The 24841-nt window shown below is 39.6% G+C and overlaps 1 protein-coding gene across 46 annotated transcripts in view; it reads right to left on the bottom strand.

The window, feature by feature from the left end:
* Positions 1-1232: 1232 nt before the first annotated feature.
* rims1b (regulating synaptic membrane exocytosis 1b) overlaps positions 1233-24841 on the bottom strand; it is a 143121-nt gene continuing 119512 nt past the window's right edge. For 43 of the 46 annotated variants that reach the window (XR_012406952.1, XR_012406960.1, XM_073952286.1 and 40 more), the window contains 5 exons: positions 17109-17259; positions 11375-11481; positions 9855-9956; positions 9558-9697; positions 1233-5874 (listed from right to left, as the gene is read on the bottom strand). Coding sequence is in view for 41 of the 46 variants with exons in the window: in XM_073952286.1 (XP_073808387.1) it covers positions 5650-5874; positions 9558-9697; positions 9855-9956; positions 11375-11481; positions 17109-17259 (725 nt within the window). In the remaining 5 variants the exon portion in view is untranslated. The remainder of the gene's footprint in view (positions 5875-9557; positions 9698-9854; positions 9957-11374; positions 11482-17108; positions 17260-24841) is intronic. The other 3 variants (XR_012406955.1, XR_012406962.1, XR_012406956.1) reach the window with 1 other exon arrangement.

Below are 24841 nucleotides of genomic sequence, written 5' to 3' on the forward strand. Positions count from 1 at the left end.
TCATGTTTACAATTGCATAGTGCGCTTTGAAAACATTGATGTCATTTTGAATACAGCCGTGACTCATAACGAAAGCTATAGGTGACCTATTATTTAAAAGTGGAATTTATGTTAAATCTCCAAAGCTTGTAAAAAACAAAAAACATAGCATACGCTAATGTTTTTCATTTACAGTAGGTTATTAATTATCTGTACTGTATATGACATGGGCCTGTTGGTTAGAACATTTTTGCAGTGGTTAACATGTGTAAAATTGTAAAAGTAGACTTTTTTAAAAAATTAAAATAAAAAATAAACAATATCCTCCTTAATAATAATAATAATAATAATAATAATAATAATAATCTTCATCATCATCATCATCATCATTATCATTAATATTATTAATATTATTCAGGTAGGATTTTTTTTACATTTCTTGATAAATAATAAATATTAAATTTAATTTCTTATTAAATTGTCTCATCATTTATTTATTTATTTATATGATTTATATATGATATTAGAATATGTGTTAGCTTTTGTAATTGATTTTATTTTTTTAGAATTGACTATAGAATATTCTCAATATTATTCCTAAAGGAAACATATGGCTCAATATGTGCCGTTTACATATATTTCAAACAATATGTAAAATGAGTGCATGTTTTACTAAAACTAATAATGGATAATTTTTAAATGCGTGTACATGTAAAACGATATATTAGCACAAAGAAATTGTGGGGTTCTTCTCTAAAGAAGTAGTTACTCCACTCCGTTTAGAGCATCATATCGTTATAGTTATATTTTACGTTATAACTAACATGGTTCAAATGATGGATCTGCAACAGAGAAACACTCCTCACTACATTGTTCTTTTCCCAAACGATGCAGACGGTATACAATGACAGTTCAGCCATGAGTCATGTGGTTATTTGGGAAATGCAGCCCAGTTCAATTGTTTTTTTTTTTCCTTAAAAGAAGGTATATTTAAGACTTTCATAGGAAAAACAAGTGGTTACAACATTCTTCAAAATGTATATTTTTGTGAAGATAAAAACAACCTCAAACCTAAAAAAAAGAGAAATAAAAACAACAACAACAACAACAACCTCAAACTGGGTTGGAACAAGTGAAAGAATAAATAAATGATGACCGGATTTTCATTTTTGCGTTAATATCCTTCTAAAATCTGGTCAAATCTACCACCGCAGACCAATAAATGAAGTCAAAGACCAAACACCAGGTTGAAATTTCTTCCACACACTTTTTTTTTATTTGGAAATAATAAAAATGAACTTTTTTCTCCATTTTTTTAAATATAAAACATACACATCGTATGAGCCACACCTGTATACAAACAGAAATGTTGCAGTGAATACTTTTTCTTTTTCATCATCTCAGTGGAACACATACTAGAAGTTGTAAACAGTCAGCTTTGTTTTTCCCCTCTACTTGAGAATACTGATCAAGTAAAAAAAAAAAAAAAAAAGGTCTCTCATGAAGAAAAACAATCCTTTTTTTTTCAGATTTTGTGTTCATAGCAGAGGTGAAGAGGTTTGGCTCGAAAAAAAAAAAAAAGCACAGAGAAAATGAGGATCTGGCTACAGCTTTAGAGCGGAGTGATCGAGCCCTCTAAAAGTGACAGTGAGAGCTCTAGATTTGGACCCATATGATAAGAAAGGTGTCCGCTCAGCGGTCCCTAGTTTTCGGGATGGTTGTTCTCAAAAGTAAGCCTTGGCCCCTTTGCAAATATGGCTTAACCACATGGTTATCTCATATTTACAACACATGCGCTAGTAAGTCTCATCTGCATCTACATTATATTCGACATGGATACTGTTATGTATGTATGTATGATATAGTATCTGTTGTGAATAACTTTATGGGATGTATACACATTTTATATGTTAATTTCTGTGGTTTTGAGGTAAATTATGATACAGTAAAATCTGTAAAAGAGGAGGGAGGTTAGTTTTTGTTCAGTGTTACAGTACAGCACATTTGCCCCCAAAGAGATATAAAAAAACAATAACAATCTAAAGAAAAGAAAATGTATATATGGAAAGTAAAAATGTTGCAACATTCAGCACCGAATGGAGGACATGGACTATTTCCTTTTTGTTTTTTTTAGCTGATCTGAAAAGTGAAAGCAAATGGCTTCTTTTCTTGATTTATCTCTTATATTCAAGTACAAGCAAACTGTACAGGTACATGCAACATACAAGCTGGCCTACAGTATGTTGAACTAACACATATCTATTTCTGTTACTTTTTAACATCTGTGTAGTCTGTTTTACAAAAAAAATGTGCATGCAGCTGGGAACTGATCCGAGTCATGCTGCTCCGTCGCACTGGAGGAAAGTGGCCTGATAGATGATCGGTGGTCATGTTTGCGATGGCTAAATCTGATTGGTCACTTCAACATTTACAGAGACACACAAGAGGAATTTGCATGACTCTTTTTTTTGTTTTCTGTTAAGTACACAAAGTGGAAATTAAATTATGCTTGTTGGCTTGATTTTTTAAAAATATATATAGATTAATTTTTGTATTTTAAAATCAAGCTTTTGTGCTTGCGTTCTTTATTCAAAATAAAGACTCATGTGCAAGGGCTTGTCGCAGAGTTGGTGGCTTCTTCTAAGCCACATTAAAATAGGAAATGTACATCTACTAAAAACACCATCAATGAAGTCAAAAAGTTACACTACTGTATTCTGTATTTTGTTTCATGAATTTTCTTCATTTATTTATGCTTTTAAATTACATTATGCAATCTTGATCTTTTCGAAGTTTCAAAACAAGTCACTTTTATTTAAACGTTTAAATAGTTTGAAGTAGGCATGGGTCAGTATTAGATTCTAACGGTATGATAACCTTGGATAAAAATATCACGTTTTGACGGTATTATGATTACTGCTCTAAAATATATATTTTTTAAATGTCTTGGTAAAACATGAAAACTTTTTCCCCTTTGAACACAACATATTTTATTTTGAGAAACGTTTAAAATATTTTTCATTAGTAAACTAAATAATTTAAATCAATCGTTGACTTCTGCTCTGCTGTCTTCATTAGTTTCAAAAACAATGATCTTTGGATATATTTTCTGCTGGAGATACTGTTGTCCTAAAAAAACTTTAAAACAAAACATAAAAAAAACTTACATATACCTTAGGGACGGTATAGCAGAACATTTTGGCAGTTTTAAAATCTGACTTTTCCAAACTGCCAAACTGAAAACAGTTATTGCCTCATGCATGCCTAGTTTAAAGTGATACATTGTCTGGGTTAGTGTTGTCAAACAAAATATCTGGTAATGAACTGTCAGTACTTTATCTGTTATTTTACATACTTAATTATATACAGTTGAAGTTAGAATTATTAGCCCTCATTTATTTTTTCCTCAATTTCTGTTTACGAAGAAGATATTTTCAACACATTTCTAAACATAATAGTTTTAATAACTCATTTCTAATAACTGGTTTATTTTATCTTTGCCATGATGACAGTAAATAATATTTGACTAGATATTTTTCAGGACACTTCTATACAGCTTAAAGTGACATTTGAAGGCTTAACTAGGTGTAATTAAGTTAATTTGGTAGGATTGAGTAATTAGGCAATTTATTGTATAACAATGGTTTGTTCTGTAGACTATCGAAAAAAATATAGCTTAAAGGGGCTAATAATTTTGACATTAAAGTGGTTATTAAAAAAAATTTAAACTGCTTTTATTCTAGCCAAAATAAAACAAATAAGACTTTCTCCAGAAGAAAAAATATTGTCAGACATACTGTGAAAATTTCCTTTATCTGTTAAACATCATTTAAGAAGTATTAAAAAAAGAAAAAAAAATCAAAGGGGGTTTATTTATTCTGATTTCAACTGTATGAAGAGTTCAGATGCAAAAACCTCTAAATGCCATCTAAAATGCCTTTTGAAAGCAAGCATTTGTCCTCAACCTCATATGTTTATGTTCAGTTTATTCACTTTTCAATGCAATGGAAATACCTTATTCATCAACATTAATGTAAAATTACTGAACCTACATTTAAAGGTTTTTGCATCTGAACTCTTCAGATATTATTTCTTATAAAATATATTGCGTCAAGCCACATTGTTAAAAAGCAGTGTCGACTGTTTTCAACATCAAAAGCCGCCAAATCTGAGTTTAAGGTCCCATAATGTAATTCATAGCACTGAATAAACAAAAAACACACGTGAATAACTAAATTTATTCATTTGTTTTCTTTTCGGCTTAGTTCCTTAATTAATCGAAGGTCGCCACAGGGGAATGAACCGCCAACTTATCCAGCAAATGTTTTACGCAGTGGATGCCCTTTCAGCTGCAACCCAGCACTGGGAAACACCCATACACTCTCATTCACACACCTACATTATGGACAATTTAGCTTACCCAATTCACCTATACCACATGTGCTTGGACTTGTGGGGGAAACTGGAGCACCCGGAGGAAACCCACGCGAACACGGGTAAAACATACAAACTCCACACTGAAATGCCAACTGACCCAGCCGAGGCTTAAACCTACATGCTGTGAGGCGATCATGCTACCCATTGCACCACCGTGCTGCCCTGAACAACTAAATACAGAACAGATTTTTTTGACAGTGAAGTTTAGCATCTGAAAAACTCTATTATGTCTCAAGATTTATGAAAACAGATTATCTTTACTCAAATCTGGAAAACGTTCAAGTACACAATCTTGTTACATATAGTGTTTCGTTAACTAAATATATACTTTTTAATAGCATTTAATGATAATTGTAAACATCTAACAATGGATCGTATTGAATAAGATGATGTATTGCAACGTACTGTAGGATAATGTAATAGTTTAAGTTGCTAAATGTGCAAAGAAACATGTGTTTTTCCAGATACGCATTTTCCAGTTTAGCATTTCCTCTTTTTTTCACAGTACACTGGACAACACAAACCTTTTGTTTTCAATAAAACGTGCTAGACAAGTTTATTTTATTTAAAAAAAAAAGGAAATAAATAAACAGAATTAAAAATAAATTTGGCCTCCGTTAGCAGTCACATTGAAAACAGAGGAACTACATAATCTTTTTATTTGTTTGTTTGTTTGTTTGTTTTAAACTAAACAGACCATGGCTTTGGGTCCTCCAGGTTTAGGCACCAACAAGGGCCCTGCCCTTCCGGACAACCTCCCCAGGGGACACCCTACATCTTTACAGCGCCTGACCTTTGACGTTCGGTACAAACAGGGTTTAAACAGGGCCTCAACTGAAACCCCACAATCCCTTGGTCAGAGGTCACCTTTGTTTTTGGGTTAATACATTCTGATGCTCTGTTAAAAACTAGCTAACGTACATTATTTCTTTAATGAAGACTTGACTGAAGACCACCCTGCTTTCTAATGTCGCCCACAAAAGCGGTGCTTCCCATGTGCTAGTGAAGACAGCCCTAAATCTCAGTGAGAGAAACAAATGGTTTTGTCGAGGACAAACAAATTTGGCAGAACACGGGCTACCCACATAGAGGAGACATAAAAACAAAGTCACAGGAGTGATTGTCAGATTTGAACAAAGCTTTGTGTTATTTCATCGCATTTTCTGCCTGGCTCTTATTGTTGTCCCGTTGTCTCTCGGCGTGTATTGAATGTGCTTTATTTTTGTTAGTCCACTATGATCGGACCCCGGTGGGTGCCGGTGAATTGTCCTTGTCCAGGGATGACTGAGAAGCACGTCGAGTTAGAGAGGCAAGAGTCGGGTCGACTAGGGAAGAAGGCGGGAAAAGTTTATACCAGCCAATAACATTGCTGGAGAGGTCCAGCTCTTCTAGTAGGATTTGTGCAACTCCCATGAAGGATTTGTGGTCCATGCGTCCATAATCTCCCCAGACTATTACCTAATAGGATGAAAATCAACACATTTGTTTATTGATTCATTAGTGGATGCTCACCTTGGGTCACATAATGAAAGATAATAATATCTGATCTCGCCAGTGTGATCTACAGTGCAGGGCAGGTGAAAAATAATGACTCACATGAAAAAATACAACAGTTTAGTAAAGTTATCTTTAGTATCTTTAATACTGTAGTGTTTTTGAACCATACTGTAGTACAGACATGGGAAGTAATGTAGTACAAATAATTTGTTACTGTACTTAAGTAGATTTTTCTGGTATCAGTACTTTACTCAAGCGGTTCCGAACAGGGGGGTCCTGGCCCACAAGGGGGCCTTAGCGAGCTCTGTGGGGGTCGCGTCATATTTTAAACAAATTTTAGCAGTCAACAATTAAGATGAAAATTTTGGCTGACCAAAAAATGAACAAATTTGTAATTCATCCTCCACAAAAAAGAGTCTCACTGATTAACCTTTGGAAGCTTTACAGGACCCAGATTATAAAACTCGCAATACTGGAAACACGAAATGCAGGAAATACCAAGATAGTTAGCTGAACTGTGGTTTTATTCCATTTTCTTGAAGCAAAGAGTCCCTGACCCAGCCACAGTGCATTTTCTGTGCTAAGTTCTTGCTAACAAATGCATGAGGCCATCCAAATTAATCTGACATTTGCAGACGACTCATTCCCAATACCCCAGTACCCAGTACCCAATACAAATGGCCTACTGATGCTTTGCTTTTAAATTTTACATTAGGCTATTATTTGTGCATAAACAAATTTGTTTTTGTTTGAAAACAACATTTTTTGTCATAACTACTGCAAACTTTTATGAGGGATAATATCATTAAATAGGACAAATAGGATAGAATAGGAGAAAATTCTACTCCTTACATTTGTAAACAAGGCTCATTACTTTAATTCTCATGTGTTTGGTTTCGCAATCTATATTATTTTTTGTCATTGAGCAAATTGAATGAACATGCGAGTTTTTCAACCCATGTTGATCATGCACGTGAGCAGGGTAGTTTTTGAAGTTTACCTCAAGAAAGGGAAGGATAACTTTGGTGGATGAGACACAAGGAGTCGGTGATGTAAACATGACTAAAGCTACCCTGCTTACACAGGGTAATAAGCTGTTATCACAGGTAAATTCCACCTCCGACCACAGTTTACAATACAGGTTTTTCTGATCTATCAATACAATAGCGCAAAATAAATGTTCATGTTAATTGTTGCTTTTTTGTCAACATTTGTACAGTTAATACTAAATCTGTTAAATGAATGCTGTATGCATTGAGATTTATTTCCTTTATTTTCAATGAGTTCCTATTTCCTAATACAGAATTTATACTGTTTTACTGTTCATTAAACCTAAAAAGTGAAGTGCTATTTTGGGCTTTCCGTCTGGATTTAAAAGCTTCCAAAATCCACATGCAGAGGTGTAAATGCAAACGTTTTAAAAAACTCACTTTTAATTTTCTATAAAACACTGTTAAAAGAGATTAAAATAATTATATATGTTGTCTGTATTATAATAAACCCCTTCAAAGAGGCAATTTTTTTTTTTTTTGTAAACTCAAATTTAAAACTGTGTGGTCTTGGTTGCTGTAATTAATTTTGATGGTTCCTGAACATGTCAGTAATCATAGAAAAAATAAAAATGTCTCTATCATAATCTATGCAAAAGTTATTCTATTCCAACTGATGAGAGAACGGAACCACTTATGAGGGTATTGGGCTAGTACGGACATTAAAAATTTAAAGAATGCGAAAGAATGACGTCACAGAGTCGGGTCCCAGAGTTTAATTAAATTAGACCATTGTCTTCATTTAAATTAGCTTAACAAATATTTTAACATCAAAATTAGTCAGCTGACAGTCTGATGCACCTCTATATATCAGTTTTGAGGATTGCTTAGGAGGGACAACAGCACCTGTAATAAAAAGGAAAGGGAATCCTACTGTTTTTATATTTACTTCAAAGTGTTTTTGTGCCTAAATAAAACGAAAGGACAGAACAGACTCACATTTAAGAGCAAGGGGTGGCCCCTGGTGGTTCATCGGTATGGGTTGTGTATAGGGAGGATCGGCTCTTTAATGCTTATTGCCACCCTTCAGAGAAAGATTGAAAATTCGGGAGAAATATGGAAGAAAACCTTTACGGGATGATAGTGGGATAAAACTGTAAAATACGAGAGAATCTCAGGAAAAATGGGAGGGTATGGTTCACATCCATGTTAATATGCCTGTCTGTCTCATCACTGATTTTAACTTGGTGCTTTCTTGTTATTGATTAATAAGTAAGTTAGTGTATCCTCCTTTCAGACGTTTTCATTTCTGTCAGCATTTAATTAAAAAATAATTAATCTATTACAATGTGTTGTGTCTAATTTTTACAACCTAAGCTCATTCTGAAAACGTAGTCCCGCGGACGTTTCAGGAGACAGCGGAATATGTCCCGGGAGGTACGTACGGCCGCGTTTATTTTTTTTCAAGCGAACGCTGCGGGGCGGTGTGACGCTGTTCCCTTTCGCGCTTGCCTTACCTCCTTGTGGAGGGCTTCCCCGCTGCAACCAGTTTGTCCACTCAGCTCAGCGGGTACGTCGGCAGGCTCGAGATGCGGAGAGGGGTCGACCACGGCGACCGGTTTCGAGTCCGGGGATAAGCAGTTACAGCAATCGGGTAAGACGAAAACAGAATCCCAAAAATGAAGTGAACGAGTTTCGTGACAGGGTGAGAACGCGGCGAAATCCGAAAACGCAGTGGAATAAAAAAAAAAAATCAGGGCTTTTTTTTTTGGACGGCTTTTGTGAACTGTTGCTCGGGTTTAGGAAAGCGAGCGGACGGGCGGGTCGATCGGTAAAATCGGTTGGGTTCAGGGAAGGAGGAGTCAATCATCCGGTCAGTTGGACAGCGGCCTCTGGTGGGTTCACGCAAGAACAGCACGGGCGCGGAGAGGTGTCTGAGGTGCGAAAAAGCGCGCAACAGCAGCCTCTCGCAGATTCGCGAAAACAAAAACTGCAGCCGTACGTACCCGCTGGGACATATTCCGTGGTCTCCAGAAACGTCCGCAGGACTACGTTTCCACAATGAGCCTGGGTTGAATTTTTAGGTTTAGGTAAGTAAGTAGTGCTTATGTAATAAGTGGCATATTCTGTAGTACACCCAGTGAGAAATTTACACAGAATAAAGCATATCAAACTTTGGGCCCATCTGCTGATGTCTGTCGAGCTTTATTCTTCAATAAAAAAAACACCTGAGTGTACTTTATCCTTTATTTAAAGAGTTGTTAATATAATAATACATTCAGTATAATATATTTTATCGACGTATGGTTCAAAAACACTATGGTATTACCTATACATTACTACTTTGTCATGTGGGTAGGCATTAAAAAATTTATAATTAAGTCCATTTTTGTAATACTCCCTTTTATCGCCAATGCACATAATACTGATTACCATTTACTATTGTCTATTTAGAGGATGTTTTTTTCATGACTTGTTCTATAGCCACTACATTTTGCCTACTAACTTTTCACTCACCTTGGATTTAAACGTAGTTTTCTTTTTCAAACAGTTCCTGAGGGATTCAATGACGTTTTCTCACACCGTATTGAATCTCTACAGCTGTAGAACTAAACTAGAAGTGTAAAAAAAAGGCGGATAAACTCAATGACTCACTTGTAACACTTTTCCCTGTGGACTTTCTTCAAACTGTAGCGTCTGCTGGTACAGCGGGTCGAGTGTCTTGCGTGCAATTTTTGTCTTCTTCTTAGCTACATATGCCCCGTTGTGGAGAAGATAGACTTTGACGTATGGAGCTGTGAATCAAATTAGGCAGTTATGAATACAGTGATATTACTTAACATAACTGACTAGCTCTGTTTTCTTGATGAGTTATGTTGTGACTAAGTAATATGATACATATGAAGTTTGAATCACAAGCGGTGAGTTCAGAATAGAGCAGAAGTGACTCACCGGGCAGGGATTTGGATCCTGGTTTTTGGATTAGACCTCGTGCTCTTATCACCTCCACCTCCAGCTGGCCTTTCTTATTTACCATGCCAATCTGAATGTCACCTGGCGACCACAGAATAAACAAATATAGTTTGTACATTTTAATTAAAATTAATTTGCTAAATGGATTTGTTTAAATCATTCATGCTGAAAAAAAGTATTCTGACATGCTGTTGTTTCCCCAGTTATCCTTAAATTTTGTGCTGAATATCAAAGTAATTTAGGTTTGTAAGTTTGATATATTTTGTAAAATATAGACAAGAATATGCATTTAGGGTGTGTCTGAATTCACTTTTGCTATTTTAGGGATGGGAAAAATGGTCGGTGTGCCCAGCACATGGACTAAAAGGGTTGTTTACATTCAGTTACAGGTATGTTTTGGGCATTAAACCAATCAGAGGCTCATCTCCCCTTTGCTTTAGGAGTGAGTTGTGGTCATGCCATATTCATATTTTGTGCTTCAGAGCTTTTGATAAGGGAACATAGTCAGAATAAAGAAATAATATAATAACATATACAAAAATACAATACTTATTTTTTTAAATACTAATTTATTACATCAAATATTATTAGAAAAAAAATCAGAATCTGTTCATTTTAAATTAAAAAAAAGTTTAGCCTATTATCATTATTAGGCAAATAGCAAACTGGCCAGCATAATTTTCTCAGTCATAATTTGGCACGGCATAACTTCAGAATGGGAAGTCACGCAAAGCCAAATTTGGAGTCTCAAAATCTGTACTGACAGCCAACACAGGATTCTGCTTGGTCTTGAAGCCTTTTTCGATGAGTTATTTTCACAATTCATTATGGCATAGCAGTCAAAATAGCACAAATGAGCTCATGTATGGGACCAATTCTGGACCTATGTCACTGGCTAGCCCCTGTTAGTGATTCCCTGATTTTCCTTCTGCATTGAGGGATGAAAAGAAAATGAATAAGAATGAATATGAAAATGTAGAAACTAAAAAATAATTTGTTAATTTAAAAAATTTCTCATAACTTAAGAAATTAATTATAACATTGTTTTTTTTTGTAGCTTATAGAAGAATAAAAGTAAGTGTTTACATTGGTCACACTTTGTTTTGATGGTCTGTTTGTTGAATTTAAGTTATATTGCATCTACATGCATAAGTTGATACAGTATGTACTTGCAAATGAGCATATCAACAGATATTAAGCAGACTTCATAAAAATAAAGTGTTACCCATTATCTTACATAAAAAAATTCTGCCAAACTTAAATAATTAGGAATTACTCCAGAAGAAAAATATAGTAGGTAATCACTGGGAATCTTTTGGACCTTTAATTTGGGAAATACAAAATGAAAATAAATAAATTAAATTATTCCTAGCTAATTTGTCTTCAACCATATACTGATATTATGTGATTAAGTAAAATTTGTAAATGATTACAGCAAAAGAGATATGGACTTGAATGCTAAAAAAGCTTTAAAAGTTTCACAAGTAAGACAATCTTACCAATAGCTGGTGTGGCAAGGGTTTGTCGACCAACCAATTGAGCAGGGCCCAGGCCATCCAAAAAGTCACTGAACTGAGTCTCAACTCGAACTGCTGGGAAGATTGGACTAGCACACAAAAAAATGGACATAAAATACTGTAATCATTGCTCTTTTTGTCTTATAGCAGATTAAAATGTAATGGGATCTGAGGGTCACAGATATAAAATCCACTGTTTAATTGGCTTTGCCACAATGATCATCAGTGTTGGAGGTAACACATTACAAGTAACACGAGTTAAGTAATAATATTACTTTTCTAAGTAAAGTGTAAAGTGTTACAATACTTTCAAAATTAAGTAATAATATTTGAGTGACTTTTTAAAAATTGTAATACAAGTTACTTTTAAGCTTAGATAATTTGCTTTAAAAAGTTTATTGCTGAATTAAAATGATTGTAATCACGTTGAATCCCACATGCAATGAGAGAATGCAAGAACAGACAGAAAGGAAGATGGCAGAGCCTTACGATTCTGTGATAGAAAACTCTCATTATTTTGAACACAAGAAAAGGAAAAGAGGATTATCTGAAGGGACAGTGATTTGACTTTTTAATAAGACACAAATTACAAAAGTAGCAAAAGCATTGCTTTACACTTTTATTAATCAGTACATACGGTATGTATAGCTCTGTGGTAAGGAACTTATAGCCTCAGCCAGGTAATAAAAAGTAACGCAAAAGTAAAAAACCTATTACTTACTATATAAAGTATTGTAATGCATTACTTTCAAAAGTAACTTTCCTCAACACTGATGATCAATGTACCCAAAGAATATGCAGACATGTTATTCCCAAAAACTAGTGGTGGACAGAGACTAAATTAACTTACTGCATTTACTTCAGTATGGTAAGAAACTTTTAAATATCACTACATCAAAACAAAATGTTGTACACTTTACTCCAATGCATTTCCTGAATAAAGCAAAAGGTTATGGTAATTCTTGAACAGTGTCGCCAGATATAGCTGACTTTTTTCAGTCCAAAAGCATTCCAAATCACACCTAAACGCATTTAAAAAAAAAAAAAAAAAAAAAAAAAAAAAATATATATATATATATATATATAGACTGATATTTTTTTTAATTTTAATTAATCAGAAATTAGAGCTTAGTTGCTTTAATTGTCATATTTTACCCATACAGCAACCAACACCAGCAGTCACAGAACCATAATAGTACAATTACAACTTAATTGGATCACAACACTGCACTTGTTGTTCTGTGAATTATACTACCTATTCGCCTATATATTGTACATTTATTTGTTTAAAGATGATATTTAAATAGTTTATAAATTTGCTTTAAATATCCTGTGAAGTTAAAATAAAGTGTTCTAGATGTAAGTTTCAGTCTGTTAGTTAAGGATATCAATTAGCTAATGTGCTAAACTGTCTGGTGAGTCTAAAAAATAATTTATTTGGCAACTCAAGAAATGATGACTTGTTTGATTAAACAGCAGGAGTTCCAGCTTCCACAGCAGCTCCTTGTATTCCTAGTATGGATTCAGGTAGATAATGGCGTAAATAAATTCGTCCCATTTGGTTTTTTACATTCATTTAAACAAATTGAGGTGCTGCTTATTAATCAGGCAACAGTTCTATGTTCATTGTTCTTGTTAATTGCGGAAAAAAAATTATAGATAAACGTGTTATAATAAACTGCTTTTGTCACGCCTAGTTCTCTCTCACAAAGGATCGCAGGAGTTATCAAACATGTAGATTTATTTACAAACACTCACTTGAAGGACACAGGAAATGTAGGAACGACATGGGGTGTAGACAATGCATAACGTAGAATACTGGACAAGGGACTAAACCAAACTAAAGGGTATACTGTAAATACACAGGGACTAATGGAACTGATAACACACAAGATAGGGACACAGGTGAACCTAATGAACATCAGAAAACGGCGGGAAATAGAACAAAGAAGCACATGATCACAACACAGAACCTGACAGCTATGATATTCACTGCAGGCGGTGCGTGAAGCAAATTTTGTAAACCCGTCTAAGCATTTTTTTACCTTCACAATCAAAACTAAAAACTGCTTAATCTGGTAACACTGTTCATGAAGTTTACAGTAATTCGAGAAGGCGAGGATAGGTAGTTTAAAAAAGAAAAGACAAATTTATCAGTCAACCTGTTAAATAAGTTCATAAATTACACAAGTTGAACAATTAATTTGTGAACTGGACTGAGATCTGTCAACAACTCCAATTCAATTCAAAATCAAATTCAATTCTAATTATCCATTCAGAGTGAATACCCACACTCTCAGAAAAAAGGTACTTGTTGGTACAAACAATGTTCATTAAGGAACAGTTAATTATTAATTATTACATTAATTATTAAGTTCTATAATACAAAACAACTGGTACAGCAAAACTAAAGGTATTGTAAACTAAACATTTAGAGCAGTGGTTCCTGGGGTCCAAACATTTAGAGCAACCTGGGGTCCGCGCCCCCCTAAGGGGGGCGCCAGAGTTCACAGGGGGGGCGCGGGAGAGGATAAAAGGTAGAAAAAGGCATAAAAATGCTCCACTATTATAAAGGGCTTTGCAATTAATCGAATATCCGATTTAGATTTCGGTTTCAAACGATTATAAAAAAGCATTAATCGAGATAAATGATTATTGCATCATATTTTGCCACGTTCCAGTTGTACACGCTCTTAAATGGCTCTTAAAAGCGCGAAAGAGCTTATGTGTGTGTGCAGCACGATCACGCAGTCAGAAGCATGCGGCCGGTCAGCATTCACTCTCATTCACACACTGAGACGAGCAGAGGAGCGCAGACATCTAAAGTCATCTTAACGTGAGCGCTTTAATGGTAAAATAGGTGTCAAAACGCGGTGTTTAGTGATTATGTACATTAACCCTCATTTGTGTAATAAACAAACGAGTTGAGGATCAAAAGACGTGAAAGAGAAACTATTAAAGAGACAGTGCGCTATAATCCTTCTGCCGGCTGTTTTTATCATTATTAAACAAACACAACGAGAAAACCCTCGCTGCTCTTGACTGAAGGACTGCTGCAGCTAAAGTGTTTTTCTTACAGTGAAGATGCTTAAAACACAGTTTGTTTTATATTTTTATTCTATTGTATTTATTTCTCTTTCCTTTGCAGGGTGTAAAATAAGTTGAAGTCAGAATTATTAGCCCTCTTGAATATTAGCAAACCTTTTCCTGTCCAATTTCTGTTTCATGGAAAGAATATTTTATTAACTTATTTCTGAACATAATAGTTTCGATATCTCATTTCTAATTACTGATTTCTTTTTGTCTTTGCTATAATGACAGCACACATAATATTTTACTAGATATTTTTCAAAATACAAGCATTCAGATTAAAGTGCAGTTCAAAGGCTTAATTAGAGTAATAAGGCAAGTCATTATAACGGTAGTTTATTCTGCAGACAATCAAAAATATATATTGCTTAAGGGGGCTAATAATATTGACCTTAAATTGGTTTCAAAATATTTAAACCTTTCTTTATTCTAGCTAAAATAAAACAAATAGAAGAAAAAATATTATAGGAAATACTGTTAAAATTCCTTGCTCTGTTAAACATAATTTGGGAAATATTTATTTAAAAAAAAATCTCAGGAACGCTAATAATTTTGACTTTAACTGGCAATGGTTTTGAATAATCGTGATTACAATTATGACCAAAATAATCGTGATTATGATTTTTCCCAAAATCGAGCAGCCCTACTATTATATATGTATTTTTAAGTACCAAAAAATAAATAAAGATCTAAACGCATGCTTAAAATTCCAACATAATAGTGAAAATAATTAAAATAAATAACTTTAAATAATTATTTAAATTTTGCTCACTCGCGCAATCTGCTTGTCAACGTGTCGTAAAGGCAAAATCAAAACAAAAATGGCAGACAAATGTAAATGCAGGGATTCTTCAGAGGCGAAGAAAAAGATTAGACAGTATGACAAAGCCTACCTAAATTTTGGTTTTATTGAAGGCCAAGACAAGTTAAAACTGATTAATTAATATTTTCTATACATATTACTATATATTAATATTACACAAACACACACACACACACACACACACACACATATATATATATATATATATATATATATATATATATATATATATATACACACACACAGTACATATGTATGTGCGTGCGTGTGTATTTATATGGTGGGGGGGCTCCAATGTTTGTATATGTTCATGGGGGGGGGGGGGGGGGGGGGGGGGCTCCAAAGAAAAAGGTTGGGAACCACTGATTTAGAGCATTTTTAATAAACATTTGGTAAACATTTTTTTTGATAAATACATTTTTATTATTGATATCCACATCTTTTGGCACTTGCTTTCCACTCCGCATGTGAGTTGGCAAAAGTCCTGCATTTGCAAAGTGTTCATGCAGACATTTTAGTATTGTAAAACTATTCAATCATTGTACATATCTCGTTACAATACTTTAGCATAATTCTATTTCTATTTTAAAATTAAGTAAATTAAATGAACTTTTAAATGTTTACAAAGCTATTGTGTGAAAATTGGAGAAAAAAAGTTTAATATTGTACATGGGAGAATGCATTTCTGTAACATTTTTGTGAAAAGTTTTGTGAAATCTTTAGCAAAAAATAGATCTTTTGATTTATGTTAATGTTATTTCATTTTTTTGTATTTACTGAAAATAAATTGACGAATTTTGGATAAAGCAAAAAAGCCGTTAATTAGTTCTTGAAGGAACACATTTAACACTGTTAAGGTACAAAGTGTCTTGTCACTGTTGTGCTACATTCATGGATCAGACCTTAATTGAAGGAACATTATTGTTTCTGCAGGTTTTAAAAACCAAAGATACATTTTGGTTTCCCATGTTACAAATCATGTCCTTAAAGGTACAAATTGCAATGGCACAAATTTGTTTCTTTGTCTTAAGGTGCAATTCTGTTCCATAGAAACGTACTGCACCAGTCACAAGGGTTTGTACCTTCTCTGGAACAACATTGTACCATCTTTTCAGAGGACAGTAAATGATTCTTAGATTTAAACTGTTCAGTGTGAATCTCCAGTGAATGATTTACAGATTTTATTATCTGTAATGATCTAAGATGCTTTTAATTGAAATATCATTAATTATCAGTGTGGTTAATACAGCATTACAAGTTTTAGGAATTCAAACTAAACATTTATCAGTAAGTACATTTACTAAAGTAAATTAAAAATCAAGTATCTTTCTGCTTTGACTCAAGTAATATTTGAAAGGAGGACTTTTCACATTTTATATTAAGTCCACCACTGTCAGAAACTGGTCAATCTTTCTGAGGCATGTTTATCCATAGTGGCAATGCCTGACTGACAGTTGTCATGGTAACAGGAACAGCACTTAAGCTGGCTGCTATTTCTAGACAATAATAATCCTGGTTTTCAGATGGGAAATTCTATAATGAAACAAAACATGCAAAATGTAAAAGTATGTTGGATCAATGTAAACACACAGCGACAGGAAATTGCTCTAACTGACCCCTGATTTGGAACAAGCACGGACACACAAGGACTGGCAATTGGTAGGAAATGATAACAAGAACAAATCTTTCAGTGTTGTTTCAAAAAATGCTTAACAGATGTTTGGAGAAGCATGTGACCAATGAAATGCACACAAACAAAAGCAAACATTTATGTAACGGCACACAAATGAGAAGTATATTTACCTGCCCTCTGAGTTGTAGCTATTTGTGCTTCCGTTGTTGGATTCCCGGCTTGGCTGTCGACTCATATTCCTTTGCAATTCCACAGCCATTCCCGTCTCCTGACTGCGCTGTATAGTTCCTTGACTGCCTTTCGACTTCTTATTGGACGCTTCTGGAGGTTTCAGAAACAGTTTTTTTATTTTAATCTGTCCTACATAATTGTCTTTTTAAAGAAAGTTTTAAAGAAACAGCTTCAATGTCCTCTCTAAACAGTACTTGGTCAAAGTATCGACTACCATTCTACATTCTTTTTGATGTTGGAAGCAAAGAGCAAAATAATTTGACAAAGCTTTTAGCTCCTGATGGGATGGACACTAGCCATAGTCTGTTTACCACCCCCTCTTTATCCATCCTAAAAAAACAAGGACATGTCTCCTTATCTGGAGTCTGCTTACATAAAAATGAGAGAACTAAATGGAGTTTCCCCGCAGGTCTCAGACTCCTCTAATGTGCTTTCAAGACTTTTTTTTTTTCTAAAGGAACAAGCTCTGTCGTCTGATGGGAAGTCATATAATATCAAACAATGCAGAGTCAGTCCTGATATCTGAAAGTACTAAAATGGCCACAGGTGCCTCTTTTTGTAAATATGCTGTTCAGGTTTGATGAGGACAAACTTGGACTAAAAAAAATAGGCTTTGACTTGTAGCGGGATACTGTTCAAGGGGAAGTGAAACAGGAAAGCTGGGCTTTATGTTCATGGCACTGCATGTTTAGTGCGCTCTTGTGTTGTCAATTGAAAACACTTAAAATTTCTTCAGGTAAAAACACTTACTGTGAGAATTCTAAATGAAGTGGTAGGAGGCAGAAATGTGATGCAGTTTGATTTCACAACATTATACTTTACAGGAAAGTGTTTTAAGCTTTTTAAAATTTAATTATTATTTTTTAATAATAATTAATTCTGTAAAATATTAATAGTGTGAAACTGTTTTCTAAATCATATTAAAAATGTGTTCTTTTTGAAAAAAAAGACTTAAAAAGAACATTTAAACAGTTACAGTTACTCCTAAACAACTCATATATAAGGTTCCCCTTCGGTTGGGGAACTTTAGTGCCATAGAGTGGATTGATTGAAATCCACGAATGGGAGATTCGAATCAGAAGCTGCTTGTCTGGAGAGTATTGAACGGGCCAATGAATGAAAATGAATTGGCAGCGTAAGCTTGCGCAGGTGTGCTGCATCGCCAATTATCCCAGCATATAAGCACACCTGAAGCAAGCAAACGCCATCCTTTTCGCTTTAGATCCTTTCTAAGTGAGTCAATGAGGGTTCCTCTTGCTGTTCAGCACTTCAGAGCGAACGAGTGTCTCCCGGTCCAGAGTGGGCTTTCGCGGCGGCAGACGGTCGAGCTGGGTTTCTCCCTTGCCTGCGGTTCTTTGGGTCCGGTCCTCCAGAGCGGTTCGTATTGTTGCAACTTTCCTAAAAGAGCAACACAGTCGTGCAGCACGTCCTTTTCAGGATGGCGCTCCGACTGTGCGTTTCTGGATGCGGGGGTTTCCTGGCTCCGGATGGTGGACACGATCACTGCATTGCATGTTTGGGGGTCCAGCATGTTAATGCGGTGCTCGCGGGCGGTTCATGTTGTCATTGCGATGCCATGACCGTTGCACAGCTAAGATCGCGGCTAACTTTCGTAAGAGTGCGAGCCACCCCAGTTGCCTCCTGTTCTAAAAAAGCAGCGGGCGCTCGGGCAGATCTGAGGGTTCCAGTGGGAGATAATCCGCCGCCCACGGACTCGCGGACCTCTCGCTCCTCACGGCGCTCCATCCAAGCTTCGGGTAGTGGGAGTGATCCGTCTAACCAGATGGTAGCTCTCACACTCGCTGACACCGGAGATCAGATGTTCTCCGCGGCATCGGAGGGTGGGCTTTCACTGTCCGACGAAGATCCGGACCCGCTCGCCCCCTCCGGGCAGGTGAGCACCGTCAAATCGGATCCTGAAGCGGACATGTTAGCCGTGCTTTCCCGGGCTGCTTCGGCCATGGGGTTGGAGCTGGTTTATCCCCCAGCTCCGCGGCCGGACCGACTAGATGGGTGCTACGTAGAGGACCAGAAGGCGAAGCCTTCAAAGCCTCTCGTCCCCTTCTTCCCGGAAGTGCACAGTAGGCTCACGCAGTCTTGGAGGGCACCTTTCTATGCCCGTGCTGGTGTCCCTCTGCCCTCACCGCCCTTGACGGCAGAGCTGCCAGGGGGTATGAGGCGATCCCGTCAGTGGAGCGCGCTACTGCGGTCAATCTTTGTCCGCGCGGCGCCTCTACCAAAGCCTGTAGGTTGTCTGCCTCCCTCGGAGCCAGAGCTTATAAGGCTGCGGGCCAGGCTGCTTCTTCTTGCACGCGATGGCCACCTACCAGCGCTACCAAGCGCAGGCGCTGGCCGAGCTGCACGAGGGCGGGTCTAACCCAAGCTTATCGGTGAATTCACCCAGAATTTCAAGGCGGTGAAAGAGCAGTCGGATGCGATGGGCAATGTCATCTATCGGCGTGGCCGTAAGCCCGCTCCGCCCGCCGAGCCTTCCACCTCTGCTGTTCCTCGCCGAGGGCGCCCGCCAACGAGTGCTGCCTCGTCCCCGCCTGCGCCTCCGGCCAAGCGGGCGCGGCGTACACCTCGAAAGCAGGCAGCCCTCCCTGCCCAGGGCGCCGTTAAGTCTGGCAAATGGACCGCGAAGCGTCCCTGAGACAGGCCATCCGGAGAAGAGGAATCTTGCTCTTTCCCCACTGGAGGGCGGGGCCTCGATTACAACGGCCACCAAAACATCAATCAAAGAGCACTTTTCCCCTTCCCCGGATGTGACAGCAGGAATTCTGCCAGTCCGGGACGCGCTGCCTTCCGGCTCGCAGATTCTATGGGCTTCGCCAGTGGCTCACGAGCGCTGGGGGGACGGTCTCGCTTCCCTCAGCCCTCCAGCCCCCTCTCCGGAGTCAGGGTGCGGAGCCAGAACGAGTCACTCTCCTCCAGCTCTTCCGCGGGACCCTCGTGCTTCCCAGATCAGCACACCCACTCCGCGCTGCCCCACCGCTGGTACGTCAGCGATTATAGTGATGACTCCATTAGCGAGGGCTCTGCCTGCCTGGTTAGCGCGGGCCAGCCCCTCGCGGTGGCTCATACACACAATCAGACTCGGTTACGCGATTCAGTTCGCGAAACGGCCCCCCAAGTTCATGGGCGTGTATTTCTCCAGGGTCAACCCCCTGTCCGCCCCTGTCTTGCGAGAGGAGATTGCTGCCCTCCTGGCGAAGGGTGCAATCGAGCCGGTTCCTCCAGCCGAGATGGAGAGTGGGTTTTACAGCCCATACTTCATCGTACTCAAAAAGAGCGGTGGGTCACGACCAATCCTAGATCTGCGCGTTTTGAACCGCTGTGTGCACAAGCTGCCGTTCATAATGCTCACGCAGAGGCGCATTCTCCAATGCGTTCGTCCTCGGGATTGGTTTGCAGCCATAGACCTGAAGGACGCATATTTCCATGTCTCCATTCTTCCACGCCACCGCCAATTTCTGCGGTTTGCGTTCGAGGGTCAAGCGTGGCAGTACAAGGTCCTCCCCTTCGGCCTCTCTCTGTCTCCGCGGGTCTTCACCAAACTCGCTGAGGGTGCCTTAGCGCCCCTTCGGCTCGATGGCATCCGCATACTCAATTATCTCGACGACTGGCTAATTTTAGCCCACTCGCGGGAGCAATTGATTGTGCACAGGGACAAGGTGCTTCGGCATCTCCGCCTACTGGGGCTTCAGGTCAACCGAGAAAAGAGCAAACTCGCCCCCTTTCAGAGGATCTCTTTTCTCGGGATGGAGCTGGACTCGATCACCATGGTAGCGCACATCTCCGAGGAACGCGCTCGCCTGTTGCTGAACTGTCTGAGGGAGCTCGACAGCAAACTAGTGGTCCCACTGAAGTTCTTTCAGAGGCTCCTGGGGCATATGGCATCCGCAGCCGCCGTCACGCCGCTCGGATTGCTCCATATGAGACCACGTCAGCACTGGCTTCACGATCGGGTCCCAAGACACGCATGGCACGCGGGCACACACCGGGTCTCTGTTACTGCGCTGTGTCACCGCGCCCTCAGCCCTTGGAACGACCCCTTCGTTCATACAGGCCGGTGTGCCTCTAGGACAGGCGTCCAGCCATGTTGTTGTTTCAACAGATGCTTCCAACACGGGTTGGGGGGCCGTGTGTCGCGGGCATGCGGCTGCGGGCCTGTGGAAGGGTGCCCAGTTGCATTGGCATATCAATCGCCTAGAGCTATTGGCAGTGTTCCTCGCTCTCCACCGCTTTTTACCGGTGCTGGAGCGGCAACACGTGCTGGTCAGGACGGACAGTATGGCGGCGGCGGCGTATATCAACCGTATGGGGGGTATGCGCTCTCGCCGCATGTCTCAGCTCGCCCGCCGTCTGCTCCTCTGGAGTCACCCACGGCTGAAATTGCTGCGCGCCATTCACGTTCCAGGCACGCTCAATCGTGCAGCCGATGCGCTCTCACGACAGCTGTTACGCCCTGGAGAATGGAGACTCCACCCCGAGTCTGTTTAGCTGATATGGGCGCGATTCGGGGAGGCCCAGATCGATCTGTTTGCTTCCCCCGAGAACGCTCATTGCCAGTTGTTTTTTTCCCTGACCGAGGGCTCTCTCGGCACGGATGCACTGGCCCACAGCTGGCCTCGGGGCATGTGCAAGTATGCGTTTACCCCAGTGAGCCTGCTCGCGCAGTTACTGTGCAAGGTCAGGGAGGACGAGGAACAGGTTCTGCTAGTTGCGCCCCTTTGGCCCAACCGGACCTGGATATCAGAGCTCTCACTCCTCACGACGGCCCTCCCCTGGCGGATCCCTTTGAGAGAGGACCTACTCTCTCAGGGATAGGGCACCATCTGGCACCATCTGGCACCCTCGCCCCGATCTTTGGAACCTCCACGTGTGGTCTTTAGACGCGAGGAAGACTAAGGTAACCTACCGACTGCGGTGGTTAATACCATCACTCAGGCTAGAGCCCCCTCCACGAGGCGAGCCTACGCCCTGAAGTGGAGTCTATTCACTGAATGGTGCGTCTCTCGCAGAGAAGACCCCCGAAACTGCCAGATTAGTGTTGTGCTCTCTTTCCTTCAAGAGAAGTTGGACAGCAGGCTGTCGCCCTCCACTCTCAAGGTTTACGTGGCCGCCATCTCCGCTCATAACGCGGTAGCTGGCGGCACCGCGGGAAAGCAAAATCTCATCATTCGGTTCCATAGGGGTGCTAGGCGAATTAATCCATCTCGCCCCCCTCTCATGCCCTCTTGGGATCTCGCCCTCGTTCTCACGAGTTTGCGAGCCGATCCCTTTGAGCCTCTCGAATCAGTATCTCTAAGATTTCTGTCCCTGAAGACAGCTCTGCTGGTTGCGTTTGCCTCCATCAAGAGGGTCGGGGACCTGGAGGCATTTTTGATCCGTGACTCGTGCCTGGAATTCGAGCCAGATTACTCTCACGTCATCCTGAGACCCCGCCCGGGTTATGTGCCCAAGGTTCCTACCACCCCCTTTAGAGATCAGGTAGTGAACCTGCAAGCGCTGCTCCCGGAGGAGGCAGACCCAGCCGTTTCTTTACTTTGTCCAGTTTGCGCTCTGCGCATTTATGTGGACCGTACTCAGAATTTTAGATCATCTGAGCAGCTCTTTGTCTGTTATGGCGGTCGGCATCAGGGAAGTGCCGTATCGAAACAAAGATTATCCCACTGGATTGTGGATGCCATTTTACTCGCTTATTCGAGTCGAGGTCAGCCGTGTCCCCCGGGAGTGCGTGCACACTCCACTCGGAGCGTTGCATCCTCTTGGGCGCGTGCACGCGGCGCCTCTCTAACAGACATCTGTAGAGCTGCGGGCTGGGCGACACCCAACACATATGCAAGGTTTTACAATCTGCGAGTGGAGCCGGTTTCCTCAAGGGTATTAGGTAATCCTTTGGTGATTGAGGAAACAACTCGGTAGGATGTTGAGACACGCTTGTTGCGCCATTTTCCCTAACACGGAGATACGTGCGCCCTTTTATCTGTCAGTAAAGTTCCCCGTCAGGTGAGCCCTGCAGATTCCTCCGTGGCCCCCAGCACTGACTCAGCGGAGGAGTCACTTGCTGGCCCACTACGTTGTAGGTCTGCCCGCTGGTCAGCCCGCGTTTTGGGTATAGGTGCCTGCTATGCGTGATCCCCACTAGGCGATCCCATATGCTTATTCCGCCACGGTTAAGTCCCCCCTCTGGGCGGACCCGTGTCTTCCCTCTCCGCTAACCACTCTTTTGCTATGCGTACTCCCCCTTTTTAGGGCTAGTCCATATGTAATCCTGCCATCTATTCCCCCTTGGGTAACGGATGGCCTCCGCAGCGTCCTCCCTATCGGGATTGCACGCTTCCCAACGTACTGTCGTATTTTCCTAGAATTATCTAGATGCTCACGACTTCCCAAAAATATATATGATTCCGTAAGACTTCTGTTGAAGTAGGATAAATTAGGGCCAGGGACACGTTGGAGGACCGCGCCTCCCATGATGTGGGTGCGTCACGCTTGCTTGACTATCCCCTCATCGGGGGCGTTGGTAAGGTGCAGTCATTAGGGCGCTTTCCATACTTCTCCCATTCATGGATTTCAATCAATCCACTCTATGGCACTGAAGTTCCCCAACCGAAGGGGAACGTTCGAGGTTACAAAAGTAACCCTTCGTTCCCAGAGGAGGGGAACGGAAATGCCATACTCCGTCGCCATAATGACTGTCCCTTAGCTGTTTGAAAGTCTCTTCAGCTTAAAAAGATGGCGTTTGCTCGCTTCAGGTGTGCTTATATGCTGGGATAATTGGCGATGCAGCACACCTGCGCAAGCTTACGCTGCCAATTCATTTTCATTTATTGGCCCGTTCAATACTCTCCAGACAAGCAGCTTCTGATCCGAATCTCCCATTCGTGGATTTCAATCAATCCACTCTATGGCACTTCCGTTCCCCTCCTCGGGAAACGAAGGGTTACTTCTGTAACCTCAAACGTTTTATTGCATTCATTTCAACATTAACTAGTTAAGCTTTTTCCCACTAATAAACAACACAATTGAAAGTAAGAATCGAAAAAGAGTCTAAATAAGCAAATATGTTCTGACAATACACTACCATAATCTTGAAATAACTGTACACATAACAGTATATAATCAAAGCAAAATCATAGTAAATTCGCTAAAGTTAGTGTTTTTATACTGTATTTACTATACAATATATATATATATATATATATATATATATATATATATATATATATATATATATATATGCTGGACAACATAATGTACTTACAGACTTTTTTAGGCGAGAATGTAGTTGTTTAAATTGCATCTATGCAGTTTATTTATAAGGATAGTGCCTATTTTAAATATTTATAATTTCGGAGATACAGTGAGTTGGCATTCATCAGCTTGTCATTAAGCAGAACAAAGACAGTTGACCTTGTCCATCCACAGGATGATGACAGAGAACGCCTAATAAGCCCTTAGAAAAGATCAGCGTATTTTCAAACTACAGCTGATTAAAACATTATAAAATTGGTGAGTGGCATTCTAAGTCGATCCCACATGCCCGCATGTGTTTAGCATTTTTTCTTATCGCAAAAACAACAGTAATCTGGTAGTGATTGTGCTTCTTTGGCTTTTTCGGGATTAATTATTGTGATATCCTGAATGCAACAGAGAAGTACTGGGA

Source organism: Danio rerio, chromosome 1, assembly GCF_049306965.1.
Source record: "Danio rerio strain Tuebingen ecotype United States chromosome 1, GRCz12tu, whole genome shotgun sequence".
Lineage (NCBI taxonomy): Eukaryota > Metazoa > Chordata > Actinopteri > Cypriniformes > Danionidae > Danio > Danio rerio.